We start from the raw sequence: 16,689 nt of genomic DNA on the forward strand, positions 1-16,689 counted from the left end.
GGTGAGAGAGAGGGAGAAAGAGACTGAGGTGGGGCCAGCCCGGCGGCGCACTTGGTAGAGGGCGGTGCTTGGGAGCATGGTGGCGCTCCCACCAAGGGTTCCGATCCCATGTAGAGACCGGTCCGCTCACTGGTTGAGTGTGGTGCGGGCACGACACTGAGGGTTGCGATCCCGTTACTGGTCACGAAAAAATAAAAAAAGAAAGAGACTGAGGTGGGTTGTTGAGGTAAATAAGGGTAGTAAATAATTACAGCATGGACTTCAAAAAAAAAAAGACTGAATAATTCACATTTAATTCTGTTACCTATTTTACGTAGAGGTTCTTATGGTTAAAAAAATATATATTCATCAAAGTTTATTCTGGCAACAGAGTATAGACTAATTACGGAGCAAGTAGAATCTGGGAAGCCATCCAGGAGGCTGCAATGGTAATATGTGCTAGGCCATAAGCTTCCACACAATAATAGAGAAGAAGGGTTAAATCAGACTACCGCATTTAAAAAGAAAATAATACCCCAATGGAAGATTTGATAATGGAGAAGGAAGGCAAAGGAGAAAGCAGTACACATTGACTCTTGGGTGGCAAATCTGGAGAGCTGGGGAAGGGCACTGTCAATGCCAGTGACTGAGTAGGGATGAACTTACATTTGCTTGTCCCATTTTAGCTAGCAGTGATGGGTCTGAGTCAAAGGAAGATGTGGGACCAGAGAGAAGATTAGAAACCAGAAAAGATTCACCAGCAAATGTCAAAACAAAATGTGAAAGCTATATGATGTGGTTTCAAACTAAGTAGCCAAAAGAGAGAAAACAAATTAGGAAAGAAAAATGATAGAATAGCTCTCTTCATGAAATGTCCTCTTTAAATGTAGATTTAATGATTGGTGTTGACACAAAACGTTTCCTTAGCATGGCCTTCTGAAGTTCGATTCATTGCATTTAGACCCTACAGTTTTAAAAAGGCTTATAATTAAAGAGAGCCTTTAAATACTTATAGTCCAGTCAGAATCTAGAAGCATTATAGAAGCATATAGTCCCTTGTACAAATGAGCAGAGAGGAAAGATGGCAAAGCAATAAGGCAAGTCAGTAGCAAGTATGAGAGAAGAATATGAAACACCCTGTAACACAAGTTCAGATGAAGGTGTCACAACCTGCATTGGAAAACCCGAGCATTTGCAGACAGGCTTATGTACCTAAATTTGAACTATTTCATTTCATTAAAAACTACTGGAGCCATTACTCCTGCACATGCACACACACACACACACAGACACACACACAAATATAAATACACACACACACACACACAAAACATATAAGTGTACTTCAAAAAGTTCGTGGAAAAATGGGATTGAAAAATAATACAAACCCTTCCATGAACTTTTTGAAGACCCCTCATATATGTATATACTAAACTTATATATGTTATCATACTATATACATTATATATAAATATATATCACATAAATACTATGAACTGCTAGTATTTTTGGTGCTTTTGAGCTTTCAAAGTCATCAAAATGGCATTCTCTAAGCTTGAATGTTCTATTATGTAGCTGCTAAAGGTTTCAACATTTTAGGTGTTCTACTTAATTTAAACTGTCATTAGACTGGAAGTATCTTCTTAAATGTGGATATTTTGTATGGCTATAAGTGATTCTCTAGACCTGGGTAGGGTCTTTTTGAATAGCTAAAAATAGATATGTCTATTCACCATCTTAGATATTATATCTTGCAAAAAAAAAAAAAAAAGGAGACACTAATACCCTAAAAACCTGCTGCTTTGCTTTTATTTTTCTTTGATTCACTGGACAAATTATCTAGAGTGAGATGGAGCCTCTTTCTTTCAGCCAAGGCTTTTGGTAAAAAGCAGTGATTCTAATGGAGACAGATGGATTCTAGTTAATTCCGAGAAGCAATAAGATGTAATTTTAACCAATTTTTAAAACCAAAATGAAAAACAACTCTAGTGTACTGTATGTCAAACAATATTCATTTAACCTTAAAAGCCACATGTGTTGTTTATTCAAACCTCAATTATACTCTGAGTGGTACCCTATGGAGCTGGAATGGCTTGGCTTTCTGGTAATAGCAGAAATGGAGAACAAGTATTCGAAAAATTGTCGAAAGCTAGGCTGAAATTCAGACTGTTTACAACTCCCATGGCTTCCACTAATTTCCAGTAGGCTTGAGCAGGTCAGGGAAGTAAAGCCTGTCCTCTTAAAAGGACTAAGTGTACAATGAGATTCTGAGATACCCTGAAGATAAGCCTCAGACAGCAAAACTACACCAGTATGTGGCCACTTCTGAACCACATGAGACATCATAAACAGCGTGGCCACAGGGCCCAATTTATCTGGGACAACCCAGTTTTATTGCCTATTTTCCTGGCAGGCATGATTATTAAAACTGCACCTCTCACTTTCAAAAGTGTCTCAGTTTGAATGGTAAATTACACACACACACACACACACACACACGCACACGCACACGCACACACCCCTTCACAAAATTCATTAAAAAATTCTTATTATCTTTCAATTCTACTTTTCCACAAGCTTTTGGAATTATCCTTGTGTGTGTGTGTATATGTGCATGTGTGTATGTGCATATATGTTCATATATATATTCATTCTAATCATAAGGCAAATAGAAACAAAATGAATCCCCAAAACTAGGGGAAGTGATCTCTGTATTTTCACAGGTACAAGTTGAAAACAGCAGACTCGGGGCAAACAGTTAAAGGGCTTTATAGGGAAAGTGGAAGAGGGCAGGGAGGAAGAAGCCCATCGTGAAATATTCATCTACCACGTACCAGGTTCCATGGTGGGGCACTTTATCTCCAATACTCAGTACCCAAGCTGGATGTGAAGGATTGAGTCAAAGGAGATGATCTTAGGGGGCCTCTGCCAAACATCTAATTCAACAAAATCTTCTGGGAGGGAATGAGCATGCTGAAATTTGATGGAAGCTTTAATGAACCCCGGTATAGGAATCACCACTGATAGACATTTGAGCTTCCAATAATACTATATAGTACTATAAGAAGTCTTCCTGTGTCTTGGAAAGCAGACAGCCACATTATTTTTTTTTTTTTTTAGAAAACACTTTATCATCAAATAAAGCACTTTATTGTTTGGGCTGTCAATATACGTTCTTAGCATTTTTAACAAAATATCTGCTTGAGAAATACTAAAACACAGACAAGAGGGAATTTCCTGCCAATAGTAGCAAGCCAAATCTGAAGAGGAGTATGAAAGCATTTATCCAGAAAAATGAGAAATACTTATTTTTAAAAAAGTGCATTGGGAGGGCATATGTGCTTGTAGAAAGGAATCAGAAGAGAGGGGATAAAGAAACTACTGGCTGGATGGTGCCCACAATCCTCACTCTGCTCTTTCAATGGAGATGTGATGTGGCTAAAACAGATCTAAGTTTATGGTTAGAAAATGGGGTCTTTGCTTCCCACAGTACTCTCAATGCATCTGCTGGATTGTTACCATGTCTGGCCCCTGGGAACAGAGTCATCACAATGTCTGTTCCTCCCAGTAGCCTCAGAGAAGAGTTTCCAAAGTTGCTTCACTTCCCCAAGTTGAGAGGTGGTATAGTGTAATAGCTAAGAAAACAGACTGGAGCAAGATAACCTGGGTCCAAATCCTGGCTCTGCCCTTTCCTACCTGTGTGACCTTGGGCACACGAATTAACCTCTTTGTGTCTCAGTTTCCTTATTGCCAAAATGGAGACAATAATGCCCACCTCGTAGGGCTGTGAAGATTAAATGAATTAGTATACACAAAATGCTTAGGACAGTGCCTGGCACAGGAGAAGTATCATGTAAATGTCAGCTGTTTTTCCCCCTCCCCTTTCTTCCCATCATTTCCCTCCACTTCTTTTTCCTCCTTCTCCTCAAGAATAGCTTACACATGGGTAAATGCTAGCTTAAGGGACTCCCACAAGTGTGTTTTAGGTATTTAACATAGGAAAGTGTTTGGATTAAATAAAGACTAACAAAGAGAAAATTTATATCCGCATATAGAAAGGGAATCATTTTGTTTCTAAATCATTAGAAGCCAGGGTCCTGGAGATACCAAAAAAAAAAAAAAAAAAAAAAAAATCACTGCAGAGATTTTTTCAGCTCATACCTTCTAAACTCACTTAGATTCTCTCATAATTATGCTAGTCCTCTCCTTATTTTCATCTTCTTAGAAAAGGAATTTGCACCTTAATTCAAATCCCTTTTCTATCTTGGCTACAAATGAAGCTTAAAAGGACAGATATCTGCTTCTTTGGGAGGCAGTGCAACTTATATAGTTGTGAAATGGAGTGTTAAAAATCCAAGTAGCCAAATGAAGTTGGGTCCTGTGCTACCACATCCATAACTGAAAATAAAAAGCAGGACAGAAAGGGGAAACTCAGTGATCTACCTGTGTTTACTGCCTGGTCAACCTAGAAATAAAAAGCAGTCAGTTGTAAGGTCCTTCTTCTTTCTATGAGCATCACTTTGGCTTCCTTGCCTACCCTAAGAGAACTAGACTACGTGGTGGGAATGGGGAACATGGATATGGTTTTAACAGTTAAAGCCAAGTGGAAAGTGGATGTAGTCATCCCAGCTCTTCCTTGAATCAACTGGATAATTACATCAACTGTCCACTTAGCCTGGGCTGTGGAGACCTGGACTTTGTAAGTTCTTACAATTATAATGTGGGTAATACTCAATTGATTCCTCTGCCTGACATTGCTTCTCTTTCTCATGTTTCTTTCTCTTCTGTTTACACTATCAGTTAACAAGTCGGATTGATTTCTATAAATGCTGGAGTCTAAGCTCATGAAGATTATTTTAGCGTGAGTAATGGGCACATCCAATAGTGTTTCTGGGCAGCTTTGGCATCCCTTGAAGTAGTTAGAAAGAAGAAGTCTGAAGGAAAAGTGGCTTTAACCACCCATGAAGAAATAATTGCTCTGAAATGCTTCACTGGGAATTCCTTATTTTTATTGTAGAACCAGACTCATATGCACACAAAAAAAGACCTCCAACCCCACAAACAGGATGGGGCATTATTGACCCTGACAGGATATCCCAGGTGGCTAATTAGGAATCACTGCTGTTAATTTGTTAAGCTCAATATGAAAGTCAGTGCTGTCCCATCCACTGTCTGAAAGACTTTCTGTCCAGGAAAAAATATTCTAGACATAAGTAACATGCCAAGAAGGAACATGATGATCTCAGAGGGGTGGGGGTCCTGAATCAGTCAGCCAGCACGCAGAGATGAATTCTGAGCACAAGGGATGAAGAGAGAACAAAAACAACCTGGAATGTTTCCATAGAAGGAGAAAGATTCTTGTTGGAATTTAGAAAAGGCGAGGTAGGCAAGGGTGGAAAATCTCTAAGATGGTCCCATATTCATGAACATAAATGATTCACTTTTGAAAAGGGATTACTAATGCTGGTTCAGACTATTCTAGAGCTATAAAAATATCAGTGTATTTCAATATATTTTGAAGTTTAGGTGAGAACATACTAACACAAAAAACTTTAAATTTTTATTTTATTGTGGTAAGAACATTTAAGAAGAGATCTACTCTCTTAACAAATTTGTTAAGTGTACAGTCTAGTATTATTAAATATAGGCACAATGTTATACAGCAGTTCTCTAGAACTTACTCATCTTGGTGGTGGAAATGGAGAGTTGTTAATCAATGGGCATAAAATTTGTTATGCAAAATAAACTTTCATTTTTTCAAGTAGTGTTTCTCATTAATGTTTCCTTCCTATCATTAGGACTAGGAGATGATCATGTTTTTGCAGAAAATGTGGGCCAAAGCAAAAATAACTTTTTGAGAGAATCTATATTTGGAGTTGCTGTTATTTTCTCCAGTTTCCTTTGATTTTGAAAACATTGAAAAATTTGGTAGATTTTTATGATGTTTTAAAAAATGAACTATCTCACATACCACTTTCCCCAAGATTCCTGGATTTTAGCCAAGATGACATCTGAGGTGAAATTTTGCTGCTTTTTGAAAAGAGAAATCAAGAATCTTAGGTAAAATGGCAGTTGTCTTGAACACTGACAGATTACTTTAAAACAGTTGCTTCTAATTTCATTTACCTTGAAGGATTAAGCACAAATATCTCAATTTCATAAAAAGAGACTTCAGTTCTCTCCTTGAGTTCATTGACTATGTGTTGGGTGAATGGGCTTGGGTTGAACAAGTTGTGAGTTCAGTCATTTCTCCTGCCTCCCTAGCCAGGCCCGCACTTGGAGTGTTGTCAATAGCTTTTTGTGACTATGGCTTTCTCTGTTTTAATAAATCTATCAGCAAGATATATGCTTAATACTATGCTAGCAGAAACAGGGGAAGAAGAAAAGATGCTCCTTTTCTACAGAGCTTCTCAGTTGAGAAGCCAAGACACACAAAACAATGAACAATATCAAACATATTTGCAAATGATAAACTCTATGGACCAGACTAAGCCCTCAAGCTGGTCAAAGAAGAAGGAAATCAATGAGGACGACAGTAATCAGGAAAGACTATTAGAAAAGGTGTCATTTCTGCCAGGCTTTTGAAAGATGAATGGAATCCTAATAGGTAGAAGAGAGGAGGGGAGCTGTTCCAAGCTTGTAAAGAGGAAGCGTTTAAGAGAAGCATATAACAGGAGGGAAGGTGGGAAGTAACATGGCATGCTGTAATCCAAAGAGATCAGCCAGCATAGAGGAGAACGTGTATGTGTTCAAGTCAGAGAAATGAGGATGGGAAGTAGGTTAAGGAAGTATCAGACTGTTTTAAAGAGGGCCTTTAAAAACAAGCTGAAGAATTTAGATTGGATAATACAGTAAGAGATAGTAGCTACTGACGAACATGATCAAGCAGTTCCTTAAGAAGAAAATTCCCAGACTAGAGTATTATGCAGTACGTACAATGTACAGAGAACAGTATAGAGACTCCTATAGCATTGGACAGGGGTTGGTTTCACAGTGGGATCAGAAGCTGAGGATCCTGGGAATATAGGATTGCCATAGTTATTTCCCTACCTTGTGATCCAATCCTCCTTCACCCTGCAGTGCAGAGACTGAGGAGGAATGTGGTGTGAGTTGAGGCTGGAGAGAGAGTCCTAGGAGCCTTACTGTACCTCCCTGAGTAGGTCCACCTCCCTCAATTATTAGCTTTTGTAACACCTTTCCTTTGTGGCATGTGGCACAGTTGCAATTTTATGTTTACTTGTATCATCATATGGTAAATGTCTGTCTTCTCCACTAAAACTCCATGAGGGCAGGTTAAATGTCTGTTTCTGGTCACCATTGTATCTCCAGCACTGGCACAGTGCCGGGTTCTTAGTGGTAGCTTAGCAAATGTCTGCTGAATGAAAAAAAGTAGATATTTACACTCAAGACTCTTTAAGCCTAGAGAGAGAGAAGGGTGGGACAAAGGTGGTCCCCTGTGTTTGGGAATGGGCAGGTTGAGGCCTTGATGGGGAAAGATGGGCAGTGTGGTTACCCTCTCCAAAGTATCTGCCTATACCAATGTGCCACGTATGTCCCCTCTCCCCCTTTACTCCCCTGCATTAGGAGAGGCCCTTGTCACATTCTTAAGAATGGATCCAAACAGATAGTGTGGGGGTTAATAGCTTGGGACTCGGGAGCCAGACCGACTAGGTGCACATTCTAGCTCTGCCGCTTAGTACATGTAACCTTGGCCAAATCACTTAACTTCTCTGCCTCAGTTTCCTCATCTGTAGAATGGGATAAAAAATAGTTCCTACTATTGTTGTAAAGATCAAATGAGCTGTTCCATATGTAAGTGCTTAAAACACTGCCCGGCACATAGTAGTTGCTACATATATAGATCATCTACCAAATGCTTACTTGGCTTTCAGTACAGTCAACAGCCTACCCCAAATACATCTTTCTTGTCTAGAGTCCAAGTACATAGCCTTCCCCTTTGCTTTGGCAAGATAGACAGGAGACAAGCAGAAATGATGAACAGTAGAGGGAAGCCAGGTGTGAGTTTGGGTGTGAGGCCTGTCTACTCAGAATGTAGCAGTAGCACAATCTCTGAAGAGATTTTTTCTTCTGATAAAGTTTCCCTTAAGGTTCCAGTGGCTGTTTGCACTACGCTTCCAGTCCAGATGAGGTTTGCTGAAGTGCCAGCGATGATACATACTCTGCTGACACTCTCCTGACTGTTCTAGCCTCAAAGACATGTCTAAACAACTGAGGCCGGGTCTAAGAGTCAATCTGTGTCTAGGATTGCTGTCTGACCCAGGAAGAAAGGCACAAATTAGTGTTTGGTGACAGTGCAGAGAGGCTGTTTCAATGGGGCCCTTTATATGAACATTTGCACGTTATTATTTCTTCCTCAGTATTTGGCCTACAGTTAGGTGGCCAGCATAGGGGAGAAGTGTCTGGGTTCCCTGCTGTATGAGTAATATGCTTACACAAGATACACCTTTGTAAAAACATCATTTGAACAGAAAAAAATACCTAGGTGTTTCAAAAATTAGAACTTCAAAGGCATTTCACCACATTACGTATAAGTGAAAGATGTAAAGAAAATTGGAGGCATAGGAAAAAACCAACAACTTTTATCAAAGTGTAGGATTTAATCTTCATAAGGAAAGATGGAAAAAATGGTGTATTTAGGCTAGAGAAGAGATAGCCAAAAAAGAACTTAATGAATTGTCAAGTATATGAAGGGACAATACATGATCAGTAATAACTAGCTTTCATCTGTTGCTTCTGAGGACATAATAAAAGAAACGAAATTTAAATTGTGACAAGAGAACTGTAAAGAAGATAGTCCCAGGATCTGTTACCACACGAAGAACTAGAAATAAAGTTCTGCTTACAGAGATTAAATAAATAAAAAAGCAAAGCTATCAGAGATACAGGAGGTTCAATTCTATTTAACTCCCAGGTAATAAATGTAGTAATTATTACATAAAAGACAATAATTGTCACTTATTAAGCAATAACTCTGTGTTAGGCTCTCTCCTAGCATTCTATGCCATCTCAGTTAATCTTTACAACTATTCCATGGGTGGTAGATATTATAATCTTCATTTTTACAGCTGAGAAAACCAAGGTTCTGAGTGGTTAAGTAGCATGTCCAACATAACAACACTAGTAAGCGGTAGCCCTGCAATGTCAAGTTTACCTCCTGGCTGCAGACTCTATGTCCTCTGCACTATATTGCCTCTCAGATGTAATAATATGTCTTTTTGTGGTTTACTTTCCTTTCTTATATCAATTGTTTTGTTTAGATTTCACATATCCTTTTCCTAAAACAAAATAATCTCAGCCTTACAACTGGATTATAGTGACCAGCTGGTTATATTAGCAATCACATATACATCTCTGCTTAGTATGAACTTTCTTCTCTTTGAGGAAGACTCAAAATAAGGTGGGGCAAAGATGAAAAAGGAGGCGAAGAACAAAACATCTTTCTTTTCTGAGTGAAACGTTATGGGTGCACTGCAGTACAAATATGTGAGTATATGCACACATTGTAAGAAACAGGTATGGAAAGATCCAGGGACTTGTTGAAGCATAAATCAAATTAGGCTGTAACTGAATCCATATTGACTTATGAAGGCTGGTACAAATAGCATATTAAAACAGATGAGCATATGCTGGTAGTCAGAATAAGGTCAGTCCTTCCAAAATGAAATATTAATTATAGTGTCCTAAAGTGGGATAGGGGAGAAAAACAACTTGGGGATCAGGAATGACGCCAAGTAATTTCCTATCGACCATGAACCGATACATAGTACCACTTACTGCAGTCAGTCAGTAATTCAAGGGGAAAAAAGCACAACAATCATACTATTTTATTACCATTAATTAAAACCGTGACTAACTTTCTAGTAATCTTTCCAACCTGGTGTGCATTCATTCAAAGATCACAGTGGGGGAAATAAAGGTGAACCGGAAAGAGTTTCTGCCTTAAGTTTATATGATGGTAGGGATGATAAGACACAGGCACAAATAATAAAAAACCCCAAAGGTGACAAGGTGAGAAATGCTTCTGGAGAAGCACAGGTTAAGTGCTGAGGGGTCCTAGAGAGAAGGGAAGTTTACTCCTAACATTCAGGATTAAAAAACACTTTATGGAGGAGGTGGCATTTAGGCTGACCTTTGAAGGATAAGCAGGATTTAGGGGTGGAGAAATTAAGGATGGAGGTAGGAAGGCAGAGAAGAGAGCAAAATCTTCTAGCTAGTATTTATCAAAATGTGACCTGAGGATGACCTGTGTTAGAATCTGAGAAGGCTGCATTTGAGCTAGGTCTTGAAGGACTGGCAGGATTTCTACAGGCAGGGATGGTGGGAAAGGATTTTCCAGAAGAGGCAACATTCCCTTCCTTCCAACCTGTATATGTGCAGTTGTTACTTAGGCAGCCATTTTGCCTCTGTTTTCCCCAGTTCCTTATTACAAAACGGCCACCACTCATTCACTCCAAACTCGGTTGCCATATGGTTGGAACCACATGCTCTGACCAATCAGAGACTGAAATCGGTTACTTTTCTTTTGGCTTACTCAGGTTTCAGACTTTTAATAAGTTCAATTTAAGTGCATTAAACTGAGATGAAAAACCATCCAGGCTGTCCCAGTCATCTACATGGTTTTAGGAATTACTTCTCAAAGTGGTGGTCCATAGACCCCATTCTAGATTAGAATAAATGATGGGTTCTGTTTGAATGCAGATTTCTGGGCCTCACCCCAAGGCTACTAAATCAGAACCTTTGCAGGTGTGGCCCAGGGATCTGAATTTCAACAAGTTCTCTAGATAATTCTGAAGCACACCAAAGTCTGAGAAACATTGAGAGAGCAAAGATACAAAGGTAAGAACAATGTAAATGGAACCTGAGGTACATGAATGGGAGAATATGAGCCTATAAAGGTAAACTGAGGCTAGACCATGGAGGGCCTTTACTGTCAGAGTCAGGGGGATGAGATATTCTAGTGGCAACAAGGAGCTGTCCCATTTGCTGAAAGAGTGTCATGGTTAATAGCCTTGAGTCTGGAGCAAGGCTACCCAGGATTCAAATCTTAGCTCCTCAACTCCCTAGGTACCTGACCTTGGACAAGCTTCTTAACCTCTCTCTGCCTCAGTCTCCTCATCCATACAATGGGAATAATAATAGTAGTCACCATATAGGGTTGTTATAAGATTAAATGAGTTCATATCCATAAAGTGCTTAGAAATGGGACTGGCACATAGCAAATATGGTATGTGCCAGCATAAAGACTTTTGAACAGGAGTGTAGCAAAGTTAAGGCTATCTTTTTGTAAGATTAAAATGGCCGTAATATATGAGTCACTTACCTTTCCTCTACCAGCAAATCCTATAATGTTTTCTCTCTCATTCAGTGGTTGTCTACCTTGGCTGCACGTTGGAATCACCTCCTCCTCCCAGACTGAGTATAAATCTACCAAGGTAATTTCAATATGCACCCACGGTTGAGAACCAGTGCTCTGGGTTTATTTCCTATGTCCACTTCTCATTATTGAATCTTCACTAATCGCAAGACACTGTGCTACGTCTTTTTCCTGCATTATCCCATTTAAATCTCACAACCATCTTGGAGGTAGGCGCTAACATTATTCTTACTTTAAAGATTGTTTGAAAGGGTGAGTAAGGTCATCCAGCTAGAAAGTAGGGCTGGGATTAGACCCAAGGCAGTCTGGCTCCAGAGGCTCCACTCTGAACCAGTACTCTATACTATGTCCCCAGTCCAAGCACCCGTTCTCTAACACTAGAGAGGTTGCTGCACTAACCTTCTTCCTGCTCTCTCCACTTGCATTATGCCTCCCTCCAATCTAATCTGGACACAACAGCCAGTGAGATCCTTTAATACATCAATTGGATCATGTCATACTCTTGCTCACAACCTTCCAATGGCTTCCAAATGCACTAAAAACAGAAATCCAAACTCTTTCCCATGGCCTTCAAAGCCCTGCATGGCCTAACTCCTGCCCACCTCTCCAGCCTCATCTTGTGCCAGTTTCAACCACAATCACTATATTCCAGCCACACTGGTCTTTAGCCTCCTTAAGTACTCTAAGCCCTTCCCTGCCTGGGGCCTTTGAACTTTCTTTTCTCTGTGTCTGTAATGCTCTTCCCCAGGCTGTATGCATGGATGGCTCCTTTTCATCTTTCAGATCTGAGCTTAAATGTTACTTCCTCAGAGAGGCCTTCCCAACCACCCACCCTAAATAAACCTCTTATTTTCTACCTCAGTCATTTATTTTCTTTATAGCACTTGCATTGTTTATATTTAAACACTTGTTTACTTATTTGTTTATTTGTCTTCTCTGGAAGAATGTGATTTCCATAAGAGCAAAGAACACATTTTTGCTGCTATGTATGCCATATATAGTTGTGTAGGTTGTATACTGCACAAGGGTGCCACAGCTAAGGAGGTGCATTCACAAGGACTTTCTGAAAATGGCAGTAAAGTATCTTAAATAAGGGGATCCTTTTTGTAATTCACATAAAGATGCCACATGGTTTAGCAGTGCCCTGTATGTCTACCATATTTACCAATATAGACTCAGCTTCTAGCACAGTGCCAAGCATACAGTAGATGCTCAATAAATATGTTGATTAGATGGGAGAAAAAGAAGACAATATCAGGATACTGCCAGTGGGAAAGTGGGAAAAGGGAGAGATATAAAAGACTGCTGATAGATTTGGTAATTTGAGAAGAGGCAACAAAGGAGGAATTAAAGGTAATTAGGTTCGATCCCAGGAACCTAGAAGAAAAAATGATGCCATTATTAAAAAAATGGAACCCCAAAAAGAAAAGACTGGTTTGGGAAGATGACAATTCCATCATGGATATAATTTAAGAAGACGATGCCTTCCGTTTTGCTTTTATTGAGCTTGTCACAATATCACTGTGGAATTTTAAAAATATACTTAAATTTGCCCTGCAAAGTCTTCAAAATGTTCATATGCATGCTTTGCAAGGCCAATTCTTCCTTTTAAGGCTGTGCATGGAAATGGCCTGTGTTTTATGATATCATAATTTCAAGGCCAAGCTACACAGGATTAAGGAAGGAGAGATAAAGACATTCACTTTCACATTTGATGACTTCCATCCAGCTTCCCCTGCCACACTCCAGAGCACAGTTTTTTTTAGGCTATAGCCCTTACTTAAAATCAGTACCTTTAATTTTTTCCTTTTGTGAACAAAAGCACCTGTAAAAACTAAGGATAACATGAAAGTCCCCTTTCTCTAGGACACTGAACAGGTATTTTCCTTATTTCTAAGTTCTCCTCCTCATAATGGCAGCACCATTGGGTCTTGGGTTATGGGACACCTACCTCTGCACACCTGGCAGCAGGAATCCGGAACAGAGACTGGGAATGCACAGGTTAATTTGGGGCAAGTCTTGAGACCACAGTACACATTCCCCTCCTGCCAAGGAGAAACATAATTAAGATCAGAAGGATCTGGGATAAGTGTAAGGGCTTAGCTCAGTATCTGGGATAGAGCAGGGGCTCAAAACATGGCATGACCTTCCCCAGTGCTCTCCTATAGTCTATTCTAGGTACTTCCTACATTTTATTGTGCTTTTTCTTTTCTATTTACTATTTCTCTGTGCCAGAGAATAAGTTCCAGAAGAGTTAGCAATCCTAGTTGCGCATCCTGGTTTAAGGTGGTACAACATAGTCTGTGAGGGCTGTCATGAGTCTCCAGACCATCAAATATAGTCTTGCTCTTTTCTTCACTGTTCTCTGCACCCCTTGGTCCCCATCAAGCCCCAGCTGGATGTTGGGGGTTTAAGGGAATGAGTATCTGTGTCATAGCCTCCATTTGTAACATTCACTAGGGTCTCCCTTCCAAACAAAAGAGACAAGCTCTCTGGGGTAATACAAACCTGTACGAGATGATCTGAATTCCCCTGCTCAGTCCAGCACAAGGAGAGAGAGGATCAAATTTACTTGCTACCTACATCTGTCACTGAAATAATCTCCATTTCCTAAAATTTTATCTTCCAAATGTTATTCCTTAAATCTTGCTCTTAGTTCTTAGAAGCATATGATTCTTCTGGGGCTAGAAGGATTCCCAAAAGATCATTAGGAAAGCAAGGCCACAACCAAATTCTCCCAAAATACTGAGATACTGTAAGTTTATTAAAAATCCTGAAGGGAAGAGATTCTATAACTTCCCCTGGCAATCCAGTGTTTCATGCTCCTTACAGGCAGAAAAGCTGTTTGTGCATCTAATTTCATTCCTTCATGCTTCAGTTTAAACATCCATTTTCCTCCATTTTCTAGTTTTATCTATTATGTTCTCTACACTTCACAATTAGGTACAGAGATAATTGGTATACTTGGTGAAGTATACATTCTTTTTTTTTCAAATTTAAAATGTACTTCTAATAAGCTTGACACAATTTGATAATGTAGAAACCTGTGAAACCAACCATTACTACAATCAAAGTACTGAACGTATCCATCACTTTCAAAAGTTTTTAAATAACCCTTCAGAATCCACACCTCACAGCCCTCCCCTCTCTGCCCTGCCCGGGCAATCACTGATCTGCTTTCTGTCTTCATAAATTAGTTTGCCCTTTCAGAGAATTTTATGAAATGTAATTATATAATATGTACTCTCTTTGGTCTTGCTTCTTTTACTCATCAATAGTATTTTGAGATTAATCTATGTTTTCTCCATGTATTACTAGTTCATATTTTTAATTGCTGAGTTGTATTACAACTGTAAAACTAGACACAACCCAAATGCCTATTAACAGGTAAACACAGTTCTTTTGACAAGTAATGTCATGGGAATCATCATGATCAAGTATTTATAGAGAGTTTTCTCATTGCAGGGTACCAGGAGTTAACTGGTTAGTAGAATACTTCAGAGATGGGAAACAACACACACCTCATTTTCTCGTGAGTTGGACTGAATGGCCCTACATGGTGACAGTGACTTTTTCACCCATAGCATTCCCAAGGCATCAAATGATTGTGAGTCCTTTGGATGAAGTCTTTGGTGGTGTAACTGCTATGACAAGGAATGCAGATCAAGACAGACAGCTCATTTTCGCCCATTTAAGCAGTCCTACAACTTTAAGACTGGAATACCACAGAGTTTTTCAGGGTTAATAAGATCTGGGGGGTTGGATTGGCAGGGAGGCTTATGATTTAAATGCAACTCACTTTTTATTCAAACATCTTACAGTGTAGGCTCAAATGGAAAGTACAAGTACAGAGGAAGCTTTCTTATTCAGGTAGTGACTAGCAGGGACATTAAGATGCAGGGTCTTACCGAACAGCTGCACTGGGTGCATTGATTGGGTTGCCGGTTCTGAAAGAGTCCTTCGGCCATGAATAGCTCTCCATGTTGGTAAGTGGTTCCATTGTACTCACACGACTTGCTGGTCACCTTATTGTTCATTGGGGGTAAGGAGTCTTCTGGAACAGGGTGGAGAAAAACCACACCAAGTACTGGCATCATTGCAAAGAATTTCATAAATACCAACAGCAGATGGGGCTGTACAACATAGAGGGAGTTGAAAGACAGTCCCTGCTCCAATGGCTAATGATTTTAGATAATATTAAAGCAGCCAGACAAGAACAGCAGATGACATCACCATCTATCCATTCATTCATTTGTTGAGCACTTATTGAGCACCTACTATGTGCCAGGCATTGTAATAAGCATTAGAGAGAGATCAGAGAATAAGGGCAAGGCCAGTGCCTTGATGGTGCTAATAGTCCTAAATGAAAGGAAGGAGTCCATGCTACCTCTAATCTTTTCCCTTTGTTCCTTCAGAAGAGGAACCATCTGTTATAACTACCGTAGTAACTTTATCCTCTCCCCATGTTTTATATCACTAGTTATGTGCTTGTACGAGGGGTCTTGGAAAAGTTCATGGAAAAATTTGTATTACCTTTTGATTCCATTATTCCATGAACTTTTTTCAAGAATCGTCATATGCTTGTTCCAGCCTCTGTAGTTTTTGCTTATTTTCAATCCTTCCCTCTACTCTTCCCCGCCTATTGAAGTCCTATCTGATTTTGAAGGCTCAGCTCATGTCCCCTTTCCTCCAAGAAGCCCTCCCTAATAGCATTCCCAGCCCACAATCTGGACCTCTTAAGGCATCTGATATTTGAAGCACACAATTTGGCACTTGGATATTATTGGAACTCATATTTGTGAATTATAGTAACCTAGCAAACCATTTTGAAGAGCTTTCACGTATATTAGTACAATGGAGCCAGGCTCATTAACAGCCCTGTGAATCAAATAGGGTAGATTCTTTCCTTCATTTTTCATTTGAGCGAAACAAGACGCTGAGGTTGGATGACATAACTGAAGTCACAAAACTAGTCACTGATGAAAAAGGGAATCAAAATCTGGCCTCCTAATCCTAAATTTCAACTTCTATCAATCTATGTATGCATGCGTATCTATTACTTTATGAGGACTGGGAACTTTACATGTCTCTTTTCTCTGTAGAGTCTACCACAGGGTTGCCATGTAACAAAAAGTCAGTGCACTCAGTGAGCCGACTCTAAGTTAACAGTCTCTAGAAGTCTTTACTCTGGACTTCCTTAAAGTAAATGCTGCATGTGTACACATGCACACACACACACACACACACACATCAAACAACAGTGAACAAGTTCCAAGACTAAACTAATCATTGATGCATGAATTCACAATAAATGC

At 39.6% G+C, this 16,689-nt stretch overlaps 1 protein-coding gene across 3 annotated transcripts in view; it reads right to left on the reverse strand.

Annotated features, from left to right (window-relative positions):
• The window catches only part of CHRDL1 (chordin-like 1), a 109,019-nt gene that overhangs the window by 27,614 nt on the left and 64,716 nt on the right, over positions 1-16,689 (reverse strand). For 2 of the 3 annotated variants that reach the window (XM_008578985.1, XM_008578984.1), the window contains exons 5-6: positions 15,283-15,425; positions 13,326-13,419 (exon numbers count right to left, since the gene is read on the reverse strand). In XM_008578985.1, coding sequence (XP_008577207.1) covers positions 13,326-13,419; positions 15,283-15,425 — 237 coding nt within the window. Of the gene's footprint in view, positions 1-13,325; positions 13,420-15,282; positions 15,429-16,689 lie in introns of all 3 variants that reach the window. The other variant, XM_008578983.1, reaches the window with a different exon arrangement.

The sequence above is a fragment of the Galeopterus variegatus genome, unplaced genomic scaffold, assembly GCF_000696425.1.
Source record: "Galeopterus variegatus unplaced genomic scaffold, G_variegatus-3.0.2 Scaffold1794, whole genome shotgun sequence".
Taxonomy (NCBI): Eukaryota; Metazoa; Chordata; class Mammalia; order Dermoptera; family Cynocephalidae; genus Galeopterus; species Galeopterus variegatus.